Source organism: Sus scrofa, chromosome 14 (genome assembly GCF_000003025.6).
Source record: "Sus scrofa isolate TJ Tabasco breed Duroc chromosome 14, Sscrofa11.1, whole genome shotgun sequence".
NCBI classification, from domain to species: domain Eukaryota; kingdom Metazoa; phylum Chordata; class Mammalia; order Artiodactyla; family Suidae; genus Sus; species Sus scrofa.
The window spans coordinates 132,481,320-132,495,706 of NC_010456.5; the positions used below are offsets into that span (position 1 = coordinate 132,481,320).

General features: G+C 47.8%; 1 protein-coding gene across 2 annotated transcripts; it reads left to right on the plus strand.

The window, feature by feature from the left end:
- On the plus strand, positions 355–14,078 carry LOC100620521 (uncharacterized protein C10orf88). 2 transcript variants are annotated; one of them, XM_003483570.4, is made up of 6 exons: positions 355–2,020; positions 2,719–2,922; positions 4,287–4,359; positions 7,236–7,445; positions 11,773–12,227; positions 12,883–14,044. In XM_003483570.4, the coding sequence occupies exons 1-6, from the start codon at positions 1,857–1,859 to the stop codon at positions 13,115–13,117; spliced, it is 1,341 nt and encodes a 446-aa protein (XP_003483618.2). In that variant the 5' UTR covers positions 355–1,856; the 3' UTR covers positions 13,118–14,044. The 2 variants fall into 2 exon arrangements, with proteins under 2 accessions (XP_003483618.2, XP_020929242.1); XM_021073583.1 differs by lacking the exon at positions 355–2,020 and adding an exon at positions 2,059–2,133 and having other exon boundaries at positions 12,883–14,078.

The following is a 14,387-nucleotide window of genomic DNA, read 5'->3' on the forward strand; positions in this document are numbered from 1 at the left end:
GAAGGCTAAAGACCAGTAAATACTAGAATTATTTGGGTGTGAAGACAAAAGGTAGAGATAATGAAAAAGAGTAAATCTATCTTTAAAAAAACAGAGTAATGAGGTAGGAATCAAGACATAGTGATGTATGTGTTGGGGTTCCCATCATGGCACAGCAGAAAAGAATCCAAATATGAACCCAGAGGTTTTGAGTTTGATCCCCAGCCTCACTTAGAGGGTTAAGGATCCCGTGTTGCTGTGGCTGTGGCATAGGCTGGCAGCTACAGCTCCTATTGGGATCCTAGCCTGGGAACCTCCGTATGCCACAGGTGCAGCCCTAAAAAATTAAAAAAAAAAAATTTTTTAATTAAAAAAAAGACAATGATATATTGGCTATTTGGGAATAAAACAAAGAGGGGACCACAGAAGTCTTTAATTTTCTGACACAGAGTCTTTCAGCTTTATTTAAGGACCTCAACATCCAGCTGATAATACTGATCTTGCTCATTACACTGCAGGCTGGTATCTCCCAAGACAACCCAGTTTTCCTGGACTGCCCAAAGAGTTTAACACGGATCAAAGTGAACTTAGGACTGCAAGAGGCAGGACATACATGACAAATACACTGCTGCAGATAATTTAGAATCTGTCTAGTGTACTAATCTTTGCAATCATTAAAACAAGCACACTTACACTTAGAGACTTTTAAGTTTATGAATTCTACACCTATCAGATCTGTGGCAGGATTTAGCTTTCAATTTTGCTAAGTCCATCTAACAAACACCCTGGCTAATTACTTACAGAAAAATACATTCCTACTTTTTCTAGCACAAGTAAAAAAAAAAAAAAAAGCAAAAGAGCATTGTATTTTCATTAATATCCTAATATAACTCAAGTGAAAAGAAAAAGAATAGAAAAATTATTTTGTCCAGAAGAGTACGAAGAAAAAAATTAACCTGAGGCAGAGTAAGATTTCTACTTTCTATAGAGAATAGCAACAAAAATACCTGAGTGACAGTACAAATTTCCACAATGCTAACCATAAAATTTTATTTTAATCAAATTTCCACTTTTTATTCACTAGGTGGGGTTGACAGAGGTCGAGAAGGACCATCTGCCTTCTATTTCCGAGCAAGGTTCCACCTGCTCCCACTTTGCCGCCCAAAGCTGTAAAGGTCCCTCGGGTCCAGCTCGGATTCTCCTTCAGCGCAGACCCGAGGCCGCTCTTCCTGGAGCCTGCAGTGCAGACCTGCGGGGCGAGCCCCTTCCAGCCGGGTCTTCCTCCACCTCCCACCGCCCCGGCCGCGCGGTCCTGACACCGGGCCGAGGTGGGCCGGGGCCGGCTGAGCACGTGACCTCGCTGGGCCCCAAAGCTTTTCCCCACACACTGCCCGCCACCGCCGGCCGCGGAAAGCCCGGGGTCCACCCTTGAGAGCGCGAGGATGGAGCAGGTCCCTCGGGTCGCGAGGGCGACGACTCCACACCTATCTCACGACGGACTCCCCTCGTTGGACCAACTCTGTCGGTCACCCCAGCAACCGACACCCGCACCACCTATTTCTCAGGGGTCAACGGCGAAAAACCTCCCCGCTCCCGCGCGCCACATCGCGCCTGCGCGCAGTACCGGCGGAGGTGCCGTCAATGCGCATGCTCCCGCCTTGAGCCCGTCCTCGCGCAGCTTTTGAACCCGGCGGCCGAAGCCGGCGGTACGCGCATGCGTGTCTCCAGGAGCTGGTCTCCCGACCCGGCGGGAAGCCGCGGCTCGCAGGTTTGGAGCCAGACCAGTCGGAAGTGGCTCCTCCACCGTCCCTCTGTCAAGCGGAAACTCGGGCACTGGAAGGGAGGTTCCGGGGCTGCTCGGGGCTGGAGGCGGCCGAATGGAGACCGGGGCCGTGGACGCGCCGCTGACCCGCCGCCCGACGTTGGCGTCTTCCTGGGATGCCGCCTGCGGAGCCCTGGCCCAGAGCCTCCGTCTCGCCCGGGCGGGTCTCGGCGCCCGGGACGCCGACTGGGAGCAGCTGCTGGCGCCGCCTGCCACGGGGTGCGCCGCGCGGGCGGGGGCGGGGGCTGCGCTGCGTGACAGCCACGCTCCTGGCTGGGGAGCCGGGAGGGCGGAGGGTCTGGGCCGGGGTCTGGGAGCCGAGCTGGTGACGGGTCTGGGCGGCGCGAGGGCGAGGGGGCAGGGCCGGCGCGGCGGGAGGACGGGGCGGGTGACCAGGCCAGTGGGCGTTTGGCACACATCCCCTGGTGGCGGCCAGGTCCTCTCCTGAGGCCCCTTGTCAGAATCGGAACCGCCTCTCTCTCCCGAAACGCACCGACACCTCCTGGCGACCACGATAGCAAGAAAACAAAACAAAACCAACTGAGGAACACCTCCGCCAGCTTCGTTTTGAAAATGGCACCCTTCTGTCCATTGTCCCATTCTGTGCCTCCCCCCCCTCCCTCTTCCAAATTGTTGATTCACTCACGGTGGATGCCCCGTAAATACATTTCCGCCGCTGGACAGGCGGTTACAGAGAGTCGCTTAGAAGGGAGAGATCAAGAGGCAGGGAGAGTGGAGCGCCCTGGCGGCTAAGGCGTCATTTCCTTACACATTCTGCACTGAGCGCTTGTCCCTTGGGCTGCAAATGCACCTGTAAAGGGAACTGGAGACAGTAAGCCCTGTGGCCCAGTCCGTGGGTTGAGAGCATTGTTCAGGGAACTTGACGGTAAAGTCTGCTGTCCTCATTTTGTTTTCAGCCAGGATCTGGTGATTTTGAAAAGGAGCTTGCACCGCCAGGGTGAAAACCCCTGCTTCCTTCACGTGAGATGTGACCCTCGTGGAGGTGAAGAAATGGTTTCTGTTGGCGTCTTAAGTTCAGCACGAAATATGGAGGTGTACTTAGGAGAGGAGTACTGTGGCACCAGCAGGGGCAAGAGTGTTTGTAACGTTCTGGATAACAGGTGTGTGACGTGTGCACGTCCCCGTGTTCTTCGGAAGTGGTGTTTTGGCTTTCTGGAGCTTTTGTGATGTGTATTGATTTTGTGACATTGGTGCCAGACACTAGGGAAGAGAAGAGAAAAACACACCGGCAGGCATGGGGGGGATCTTAAAGACAATCTAAATCAGCCTAGTCGTTTTTGTCAAGGTGGAAGTTGAGAGCTAAGGGAGAGAAAGAAATTGGTGGAAGGTCCTGGTTAGTTAGTGGAAGCGTTTTACCCGAATGAAGTTCTGCTAAGTCTCTCTTGCCCCTTTTCCTTAACTCACAAGGTTCTGTTTTCCCCAAATGAATTTCTCTGTTCGTCTGAAACCAGGACCATGTTCCTGTGGGAAGCCCATTACAAATAGTGCCTGAGCCCAAGACGGTCCAGCACAGACACATGTAACCCATTGTACATGTTTTTTCTGATTTCTTATGAAGAGTTTATTGTAATCGTCCCTTCATCCGATGCAGAATAGGAATTGTGTTGTTACTGTACATGTTGGGTATAATGGTTGTTACTGAGCTTTAAAATGTGCTTTGTGCTACATGATATACATGGGATACCTAATTTAATTTTCTCATGTAGTTAGTAAGGGGTGGGTAGTTTCTTCATATCCAGTGCAATTGAGTGGGAAGCCCCAATTGTTTATGCCTCACCAGGAAGACTGAGTCTCAGGATTTAAATATAGTCCTGGAAACCTTTCTTTTTGAAAGTAACTTTTTTTTTTTTCTTTCCTTCGCTTTTTAGGGCCACACCTGCAGCATATGGAAGTTCCCTGGCTAGGGGTCGAATCGGCACTACACCAGCTGGCCTACAGCACAGAGCCACGGCAACGTGTGACCTGAGCCTCGACTGTGATCTGCATCACAGCCACAGCAATGCCGGATCCTTCACCCACTGAGCAAGGCCAGGGATCGAACCCTGTCCTCATGGATTCCAGTTGGGCTCATTACAGCTGACCCAAAACGGGGACTTCCTGAAGGTAACTATTAAGTGAGATTTTTTTCATGTATATATATATGTATACACCCACAGAGGGAAAGAGAGAGTGTTCCCATTGTGTCTCAGCAGGTTAAGAACCTGACTGGTATCCGTAAGGATTCAGCTCCCATCCCTGGCTTCACTCAGTGGCTTAAGGATTCAGCATTGCTGCAATGTGCAGCAAAGGTCATAGGTGCAGCTCACGTCCCTCTTGGCTGCAGCTGTGGAGTCGTCTGGCAGCTGCAGCTCCGCATCGATGCCTAGCCTGGCAACTTCCATATGCCGCAGGTGTGGCCCTAAAAGGAAAGAGAAAAAAGGGAGATAATATATGAAATTTTAAAACAATTTTTTTTTATTTTTAGTGAACAGGAAAAGATTACTTTGTACAAAACATACCTACAATTGGAGTCTTCCACACGTGCTTGTAAAATAAAGGTAAGTCATTCCTAAATTTTAACGACTTTGAAAGCCGTAGTTGTTTTTCTGCCCTGTAGCTTATTTTTTGTTGTTTGGTAGTGTAGTTAATCCAGCTCGGTCCCTGGTTTTTAGTTCAGAAATAGTTAACATACGGAGTTCCCATTGTGGCGCAGAGGAAACGGCTCCAACTAGGAAGCATGAGGTTGCAGGTTCGATCCCTGCCCTTGCTCAGTGGATTAAGGATCCAGCATTGCCGTGAGCTGTGGTGTAGGTCACACACGAGGCATGGCTCTGATGTGGCTGTGGCTGTGGCATAGGCCAGCAGCTGTAGCTCCGATTAGACCCCTTGCCTGGGAACCTCCATATGCCGCCAGGGTGTGGCCCTAAAAAAGCAAAAAAATTAAAAATTAGAAGTAGTAAACCATGTAAAAATAAATCTTTTTCTAAAAAATTATCACCATTTTTCTTTTAACATGTGAACAGATATTACCTATAGCAATGTCATGATATGTGCTATTGATACTAGAGTGGTAGTATACTTTTTAGCCCTGAAAATTGCATGAAAAACCTTTTTTTTGGAGTTCCCATTGTGGTGCACTGGAAACAAATCTGACTAGTATCTATGAGGATGCGGCCCGGCCTTGCTCAGTGGGTCCGGGATCCAGCATGGCCGTAAACTGTGGTGCCAGTTGCAGACTTGGCTCGGATCTTGTGTTTCTGTGGCTGTGGTATAGGCTGGCGGCTGTAGATCTGATTTGACCCCTGGCCTGGGAACTTCCATATGCTGCAAGGGCAGCCCTTAAAAAAAAAAAAAAAAAAAAATTATACATTGCGATATAGTTGGTTTACAGCATTACATCGGCTTAATACTTTTTATATAAAACTTAGGTGCTAAAAATCCACGAGCAGTTTTGTCCCATAATATTGAGAAAGATGTAATACACTTATTTCAGCAAAGGGGTCCACGAGGTTCGAAGTATCAAATGATGTCAGCAGATCGAGGGCAAGGGTTCTGAGCTGGAAATCCTAAGCCCTGGCTGTGAGATGAGCTCTCCTGCCGACTGGCAGCGTCACCTTGGGCAAGTCTCTCCAGCTGTCTGGACCTAGTTCATTAGGAACTGAAGAAAATAAATGCCCGGCTGGATTGTCTTTCTCGCTCATGTTCTGTTCTGATTGTGACTTATCGAGGAGCACAGAATGATTATCCGTAGATGTGGTTTTAGGCAGGATGTCGTGAGAGCTTCCAAAGTCGTTTACACGAGGCGATTCTTCCTCCAGCCTGTGTTTGAGTGCCTGTGGATGCCAGACCCTGTACTGGGCATTTATGGAACACACTGGAAGAAGCCCTCCCGTTGCTGATGTTACAGCGGGCCAGACGGATAAGGGGGGGATTCAGTTTGCACAAGTGGTGCTTCGATCATTGCTGAGACCGGCTGGGGGGGTGGGGGGTACCGGTAGGGGTAATATGGCGGTTGGAATGTGTGTGTGCGAATTTCATGAGGTGTTCACTTCCTCGTTGGGGACAGTCACCTCCTTAGTGCCACACTGTGTTTCTGAGTGGCGGATCTGAGTTCACCTGTCTCTGTGTGATATATGGGTTTGTTGCGTCTCTGAAGGTGACGGGTGTCTGCAACTGTGCTGTGGGGGTACCAGGCAGCGCAGAGAGTGTTTATGTAGGTAACTCCTCGGGTTTGAAGGAAGGCTTCTTCTGAGCTAATAGTACACGAAAGGGAAAAGTAATAGTTACTGGAGTTCCTGTTGTGGCTCAGCGGTAATGAACCCAGCTAGCATCCGTGAGGATGCAGGTTTGATCCCTGGCCTTGCTCAGTGGGTTAAGGATCCAGTGTTGCCCTGAGCTGTGGTGTAGGTGGAAGACGCAGCTCAGATCCTGTGTGGCTGTGGCTGTGGCTGTGGCTGGCAGCTGCACCTCCAATTCAAGCCCTGGCCTGGGAACTTCCATATGCCACAGGTGTGGCCCTAAAAAGGCAATAAATAAGTGAATAAATAAATGAATAGTAATCATTACTTATGCATGTCTTTGAGCCCTTGCTCAGTGATACATACTGCAGATGTTAACACGTGTATAGTCCTTGTAACAATCTCGTGAAATCATTGTACTCCTGACTGGAGTTTGGCATTTGCCCAGGGCCACCCAGGCGGAGCCATCCTGAACCCAGGTCTGTCTGATTCTCAGTCCTGTTGTCCTTCCACTTGGCGGCTTTGTTTTCCTTCACCACCCAGGAAATGGCTTTGGTATAAAAGCGTGGGCTCCAACTAGAATGGAAAAAGTTAAAATCATGAAAATAAACGACTAAATAACTAAAAGCATGGACTGGATGAGGCAGCATAAAGCTTTGGAAAAACTGGAGAACTGCGCTCAAAGTTTGACCTTTCGTTGCTCTTTTGTCGAGATAGAAAATCACCTTGAACCCGTCTTTTCCGCCTGGAGACCAGTGCTCTCTCTTAGGCCAGCTTTGCATCCCTTAGCATCCGCTGAGAATTTATCCTGAATTCTAAGATACTGACTTACGCTTGGTGTGTCAGCAAACACTCTGCGCCTGGTCCTGGACAGTCTTCTTTTGTATGAAATAACATTGTAGCAAGTTGATGTTAAGATCCTGGATTGGCCTGGTTTATCCTTAACTCCTGAAACTTCTCAAGTAAAAGGGTATTTACACCGTCTCTTTTAGTTGCGATATCAGTTTTCAAGTTCAGGTGGTTCTTTGAGCCTACTTCTGCCGGAATATTCTAGAGGAGACCGAAAAATGAACTTGAGGTTAATTTTGGATTCTTGAATGCTTCGCTGTTCCTTCAGTACTAACAAGAAGTGACTTTAAAACATGATGGGGTATTTTTATTAGTGTTAATTTTGCTGAACTTTTGTGTTACGATAGCTGCTCTCGTTTGGTGAAAAGCAGTGTGTGTTCATCAGTAGAGTCGTGGTCCACGTGAGGCCCGTTTCCCCGGCGTCTCCGGCAAGCTGTCCTCCTCTGGGGCCAAGGATAGACCTGGAGCGGGTCCAAACCATCATGGAGTCCATGGGCTCCAAGCTGTCACCGGGAGCTCAGCAGCTGATGAGTCTGGTTCGGTTTCAGCAGCAGCAGGTGAGCAGAAATGGATTTCTTTCCAGACACTCTTTACTTTGTGTGTGTGTGTGTGTGTGTGTGTGGTCTTTTTTGGTGTGCACCCATGGCCTATGGAGGTTCCCAGGCTAGGGATCAAATTGGAGCTGTGGCTGCCGGCCTCCGCCACAGCAGCGCCAGACCCTTAACCCACTGAGGAAGGCCGGGGATCAAACCTGTGTCCTCGTGGGTACTAGTCGGGTTCGTTACCCCTGAGCCAGGATGGGAACTCCCTATTTAAATTTTTCTAAATAATGGCTTTTTCTAAGGACGTGTGCTGACTTAAATTTTTTTTTGAAACTTCTAACACTGAATTTAATACTGTCTTTACTAACTTTTCTAAAAATAACATTCTGTAGACTTACCCTCTTGCAACAAGATGTTTCCGTTACAGACGCCACAGTTTTCCATGAACTCACTCAGCTATTCATTTCGCAAGCATTTAACCCTTTTCAGAGAATAAGGTGCTCTTTGGTTGCTGAGAAGGTTCAGAGGTCCTTTAGCCGACGGCCTGTCCTCGAGGATCTGTACTCACACTCGTAGCAGGTGTGCGAGGGCATCTAATGGAGGCTGATGAGGAAGCCTAGGAAAGATTTATTATTGGAAGTAGCTCTTTTTTTTTTTTTTTTTTTTTTGGTCTTTTTCATATGGAAGTTCTCAGGCTAGGGGTCAAATGGGAGCTGCAGCAACGCCACAGGCACAGCAACGCCAGATCCGAGCCACATCTGTGACCTGCCCCAGAGCTCAGGGCAACACTGGGTCCTTAAGCCCCTGAGCGTGGCCAGGGATTGAGCCCGCAACCTCGTGAGTATTAGTTGGGTTCCTTACAACTGAGCCACACTGGGAACTCTGGAAGTAGCAGTTTATCTAATCCTTCAGAGAGGAAAGGTGGAATTAGGCAAGTAAATTTGGAGGGGGCGTTTGAGGGCTGGGAGATAGTATGGATTAAATCTTCAGTGCTAGGAGAAGGAGAAGGTAGCTAGAAAACGAGTAGAAGTTGACTTCTCCAGAGCGATGTGTACATGTGCCCTTTGGTTTATCCACCAAGTGCTCCTTGGAGGTCTTTAGGGGGATGACAGGGCCACCAGATTTTGAGGGATTAGGTAAGAGATGGGTTGTAGGAACATGGACGTAGCCAGGGTAAAGGGGGCTTCTTTCCAGCATCCTAGAGATGAGGAACCTGCCTGTGTCAGAATCCCTTGGAAGGTGTATAAAGTGCACAACAGTGGCCTTCACCAATGACCTGAAGCCCTGAGGGTCAGGCCCAGGACTCGGCTGCTTTAAACAGGCCACACCAGGTCACCAGGTGAGTGTTATGCCTAGTTTAGTTGGAGAACAAATCTTGGAGGCAGCAGTGTGGGGCGGGCAGGAGGGGGAGGAATCCAGTGGAGACAGAGATGAAGAATTTTAAAGCAGAAGAGATTTTTTTTTTTTTTTTTTGGAAGAAATTTTTTGAGTGTGCAAGGTTTTGAAAACATTAGAGAGCCGTAATGAAGTAAAACATTTTGCGGACCGATTTTTACGTTTTAAAAGCTTGCCTTTGGCAGGGGGGATTGACATGGATGATGGTTTGGGGTTTTTTTTCCCCACGAACCTATGGTTGTTTTTGTTCAATTCCCAAATAATGCTTCTTCTTTGCCAGGAATTTCAGCCAACTCAGAGTGCATTAGGGAAGTGATGAGGGCTGTCCTAACTCTTACCCTGTCCCAAGCCTTCATTTTCTAGTATCCGTCTAGCATGTTCTATTGTACGGACACGTGAATCCAGCCAATAGCACACGTGTCGTGACCTTCCCCTGCAGCCTGTCATCCTGACGGCAGAGGCACACACACACGCTGAATCCCTGTATACAGGGACATTTGGGGAACACCTCGAGGCAGAAGGAAGGTGCTCCTGGGAAATCTTTTTTTAAACATTCTAAAAAAAGTCTTCTCTCTGGTGGGGAGGCCGCGGGTATGGACCCATCCTGACAGCATATGCCTGGTCCTCTAGGATTGTTGGTTGTTGACAACCGGGAGCCAGGACTGTCCCCTTGCCCAGGGTCCCATAAGCTCTGTAGCTGTCCATTGAGCGTGAAGTAGGGATGCTTCGCGGTGAGAGCTGCCCCCTCTGGGGAGGGGGTGGAACCACACCCTGGGTGGAACCTTCCTGTGTAAACTTGGGCAGGGCCTGTCCTGAAGGGGAAAGGAAGGAGCTGGGAGCAGCTTCCCAGCCTCGCCCTGCTTCACCTGCGCTTGTGGGTCCTTGAGTTCTGGAAAGTTTGATTCAAGTGATTTCTTATTTCCTTGTATTTGGAGTTCCAGTGTGCTGACTTTGATTTGGTTTTGCTTCAGCAATTTAGAATAATTGAATAGGAATTTCTCTCAAAGAGCCAAGCATACAGTTGTTACCTGAGTGAAAGCCGTGCCCCATTTTCTCAAGAAACTATATTCAGTTATTCAAGATTTTCATTGTTGACCTTTTCTCATCTTCAGAATAAAAAGAACTTTTGTTCTTGCTTTCTCAAGGCGATACTTGATGGGGTTTTTTGTTTGTTTGTTTTTTTGTTTTGTTTGTTTGGTTTTTTAGGGCCACAGCAACACAGGATCTGAGCCACGTCCTTCTGCGACCCACACCACAGCTCATGGCAATGCCAGATCCTTAACCCACTGAGCAAGGCCAGGGATCGAACCTGCGTCCTCATAGATGCTAGTCAGATTCGTTTCCGCTGAGCCATGATGGGAACTCCTTGTTTGATTTTTTTGATGATTAAAACAGTTGGAGTTCCCGTCGTGGCGCAGTGGTTAACGAATCTGACTGGGAACCATGTGATTGCGGGTTCGATCCCTGGCCTTGCTCAGTGGGTAAAGATCTGGCGTTGCCGTGAGCTGTGGTGTAGGTTGCAGTCGTGGCTCGGATCTGGCGTTGCTGTGGCTCTGGTGTAGGACGGCAGCTACAGCTCCAATTGGATCCCTAGCCTGGGAACTTCCATATGCCGTGGGAGCGGCTCAAGAAAAGGCAAAAAAGATGAAAAAAAAGAAAAAAAGAAAAGTTAAAGAAATCCTGCAAGATGTTCAGACGTAAATACTTCATTTTATGGAACTATGAGAGCATATATGCAAAATTATATTTGTTTTGTTCACTGTATTATGTCCAGTGGCCGAAATAGTTTCTAACACGGAGTAGCCTTATGGTAAATATTTGATGGATGCTGAGTTTTGTGCTGGCTTAATCCAGCAGTCATTTTTTATAACATTCAGAAAATATATGGACTGAGCGTCTTCAGCTGATCTTGTGTAGTACTTTTCTCCGTCTCTCAGTAGATACGGAGCAGCAGTAAGTAGAGTATCCTTGGATAAGAATCTCTAGCCAGGAGTTCCTGTTGTGGCTCAGCAGGTTAAGAACCTGACACAGTCTGAGAATGCAGGTTCAATCCCTGGCCTTGCTCAGTGGGTTAAGGATCTGGCGTTGCCGTGGCTGTGGCATAGGTTTCATCTGCAGCTCCCGTTTGACCTCTAGTCCAGGAACTTCCATATGTGGCAGGTATGCCCAGAAAAAAGGAAAAAAAAAATCTCCAGTAGAATTCTGTATTTAGAATTTAGGATGGAGCCACATAACTTACCGGTTAGCTAGGCTACAGATAGTTTTGCTTTTCTTTTATGAAAACATTAAAGGGCATAGCCAGAACATGGCCTGTGTAGGAGGCAGGGTAACCTCTTCTGAAAGGTGAGCCCGAGTCTCCTCAGAAACAGTGGAGCACAGCCGGGCCAGTGGAGGCCCCCAAACCCAGTCCTTACCCGACAAGTTATTAAAGCCGCAAATGCATGTATGAGTGTAACTGTCTGGTCCCTCTTCCGGTGTAAACAACCGGTGTGTCCTTAGGTTGGCTTATGATACGTGACAGTGGGTGGACGGCTGTTACTTCTGTGACAGTCGCCAACGATTATGGTCAAATCGAGAGGACTGCCATTTGATTACTAAACCTTAAGGAGGCCTTTTAGTAGAAACATTAAAATTTTCCGGAGTACGCCAGGATTTGCTTGACTCTTTTCCTGAGCAGAACTACCGTGAAGTGGTTCGAGTCCTGGCTCGGGACTTAGGTGACCTGGGTTCGTGCCCTGGTTCTCCCACGGACTCGTTGTCTCACCTCGGCCAAGCTGACTTTGGGCTTTGTCCCCTCGGCTCGGTACTGGGGTCGTACCTCTCGCCGACCTCGGGCAAGGACGTTAAGGATGGAGTGAAAGGAGACGGGTGGCCTGACTCCAGGGGCCTCCGCGGGGGGCTGTCGCTCTCACCCGTGTGACCCGCCTTGCCCTCTTGCCTTGCTCAGATGTGCATTCCCATCGGCGAGCCGCCCCAGTCGCCTCGGGGAAGCGCTGGCTCCACGCCCGGGGTGGGAGCACGAGCATCCTCCAGTTCGGGAGCCTCGGCCAAGTCGACCTCCACACCTTTTCCCTTCCGAACCGGCCTGACGTCTGGAAACCGGACCGAAGACGTGCAGGCTCACCCGGCCCAGAGGACGCAGCCAGCGGCCGGGGGCCCTGTTACCCGCCTCCAGGAGTGTCCCATGGGGCCACAGAACCAGTCTCTTCTTGAGAATGAGCTTAAGGCTGCAGTCTCTTCTTTCTCCCCGAAGAGAGCGGGTGACAGCGCCCCCGTAGCTAACTTGGAGCTGCCGCCTTTCCTCCAGAACCTGTGTCGTCAAGTGAGCCATCTCCGCCTGGGACCTCACAGCAAGTGGCAGGAGAGCATCACCCGGCCCGGCGAAGGCCCTGCTGGGCTTCCGTGAGTGTTTGAGACCAGTGTGGTTTCGACCGGGGAGGGGGGAGAGGAGGGGGGGGAGGCCGTTGTTTCCACGGCTCCTGCCTGACGGTGTGTCCCGAGGGAACTGGGGGGGCTTGTACATCTTCGCTTAACACGGTTGAGGAAGGAGAGACTCTGCCGAGTAGAGCGGCTGCTCTGAAAGAAGGGCACGGCACCGGGGGTGGCGAGCACCGCGCAGGCGTTTGATGGAAGGGGTCCGAGCGTCAGAAGAGGGGGGCGTAGGGGGTTCTCTGCGTGAATGGGCAGGAGCTGCAGTGACCGCGAGATGGGCATTTTTTGTCCAGTTGTATGAAGTGCGTCCTTCATACAACTGGACCAGCGTTGCCACAAGCTGCGACGTAGGTCGAGGACACGGCTGGGATCTGGCATTGCTGTGACTGTGGCATGGGCCAGCAGCTGCAGCTCTGACCTGACCCCTAGCCCGGGAACTTGCATATGCCACAGGTGTGGCCCTAAGAACAAAGAACCTGGAGCTCCCTTGTCAGGAAACAGAAGATGCTTGTGAAGACAAATTCCAGCAATTTAAGTTGGCTGTTTTATTATACTATAGTTTGGTTGTTTTTGTTATAATATTAGGAGAAATTGTGATCTTGTTATTTTTTTAATTTCCTTTTAGAGAGGACGCACAATCCATTTGTTCCTCCTTGGAAAAGATGCTTTCTAAAAACATGGAACTGATGGAGAAGAAACTCACGGACTACATCGATCAGCGAATTTATAAACTCCAGGAGCACCTAGATAATAAGATTGCTTTGTTGGTGGACTTGCTGCAAAATCCCAACTCCCCACCCTCTGGGATGCCTCTAAGACATTATGACTCTGGAGAAAGACTTTCAAATGGAGAAAGATAAGCACTCAGCACATACAGAGTACTACAGATATTTATTAAGTATTTATTACAAAGCCAACCCCCCCCAAAAAGTTTATGAAAAGCAGGTATTTAATGTCCTTTGAAATATCTCCACTTATATAAATTGACTTCAGTGTTTTTTTTTTTACTGTACTTGTATATCCAGTACTGTACACTAAGAGTTAACATGATTGAGGCTAAGTTATTTTTGTTTGCAGTATTTATCACTCTTAACAGAAGTTTATGTACACTGCCAGGTTAAGTGTTTACGATTTTAAGGATTTCTAATGGAGTTCCTTAGTTTGTATTGTATATGTGTTTTGTAGAAGTATATTTTTTATTTATACAAAGATGTTATTTTGTAGTCTTAGGAGTGTGAAAAATAATGCTCTGAGTATTTGATAATTTTCCTTTTTCTGTTGACTGTTTTTGAAAAATTGGATACTAAAGTCTTAGAACCTTTCATTCAAATCACTAATTTTTGTTTTATATTGTTTATCTTAAATAATGAAGACACAGTGTTTGGCACGTGTAAATTGGTTCACACTGGGGTGGTTCAAGTTCTTTGTTTCAGTACGGTGTAGCAGTAGATAGGGAAGCAAACCTCATAACTAGCCTGTTCCTCGTTAGGATCGTTATCTTAGATTGTTTGATGTAAAATGAGAAAAGTCACCTTGTTGTATGTCAGTCTACCCAGAAGGCATAGGCACTGTCCTTTTCTGAGCTGATACAGTTTCCGCTTTCCAAAGCCCTTTTCTGTTTAAAGTGTTAAATGCTGAGGTTCTTCATTGAACGATTAAGGCATATGAATCAAGGAGATTGCAATTCTGTCAGCTTAATTTTTAGAAATTACAGCTATTGCATATGTGTTGAAAGGTGATATATTTGCATCTAAAAAAATAAATGGATCCACTCTGGAAACTGCTTATCTAAGTAAATGGAAATTTTTTATTTTCAACTAACCTTTGTTTAGAATGTTTTATTTTTATGAAAAGCGGTATTTCACTCATGCAGTATTTTGGTCAGTTCTTTAAAATGAGGGCTAATTAATATACTCTTTATTTGTATCATACTACAAAGGTAACACAGAATATGGAAAATACTCTCACTACAGCCACTTGAGAATTTGCATATTTGTCTAATCTTTTCTAATTTATGGGATAGTAACAACATACATAGCTATAAGGTAGTATGTTTTGGAGGAGAAATCTATTGTACTCCAAGCTGAGGCTGTGAGTTAAATTTTACATCTTCTAGTAGCTGTAGTCTGT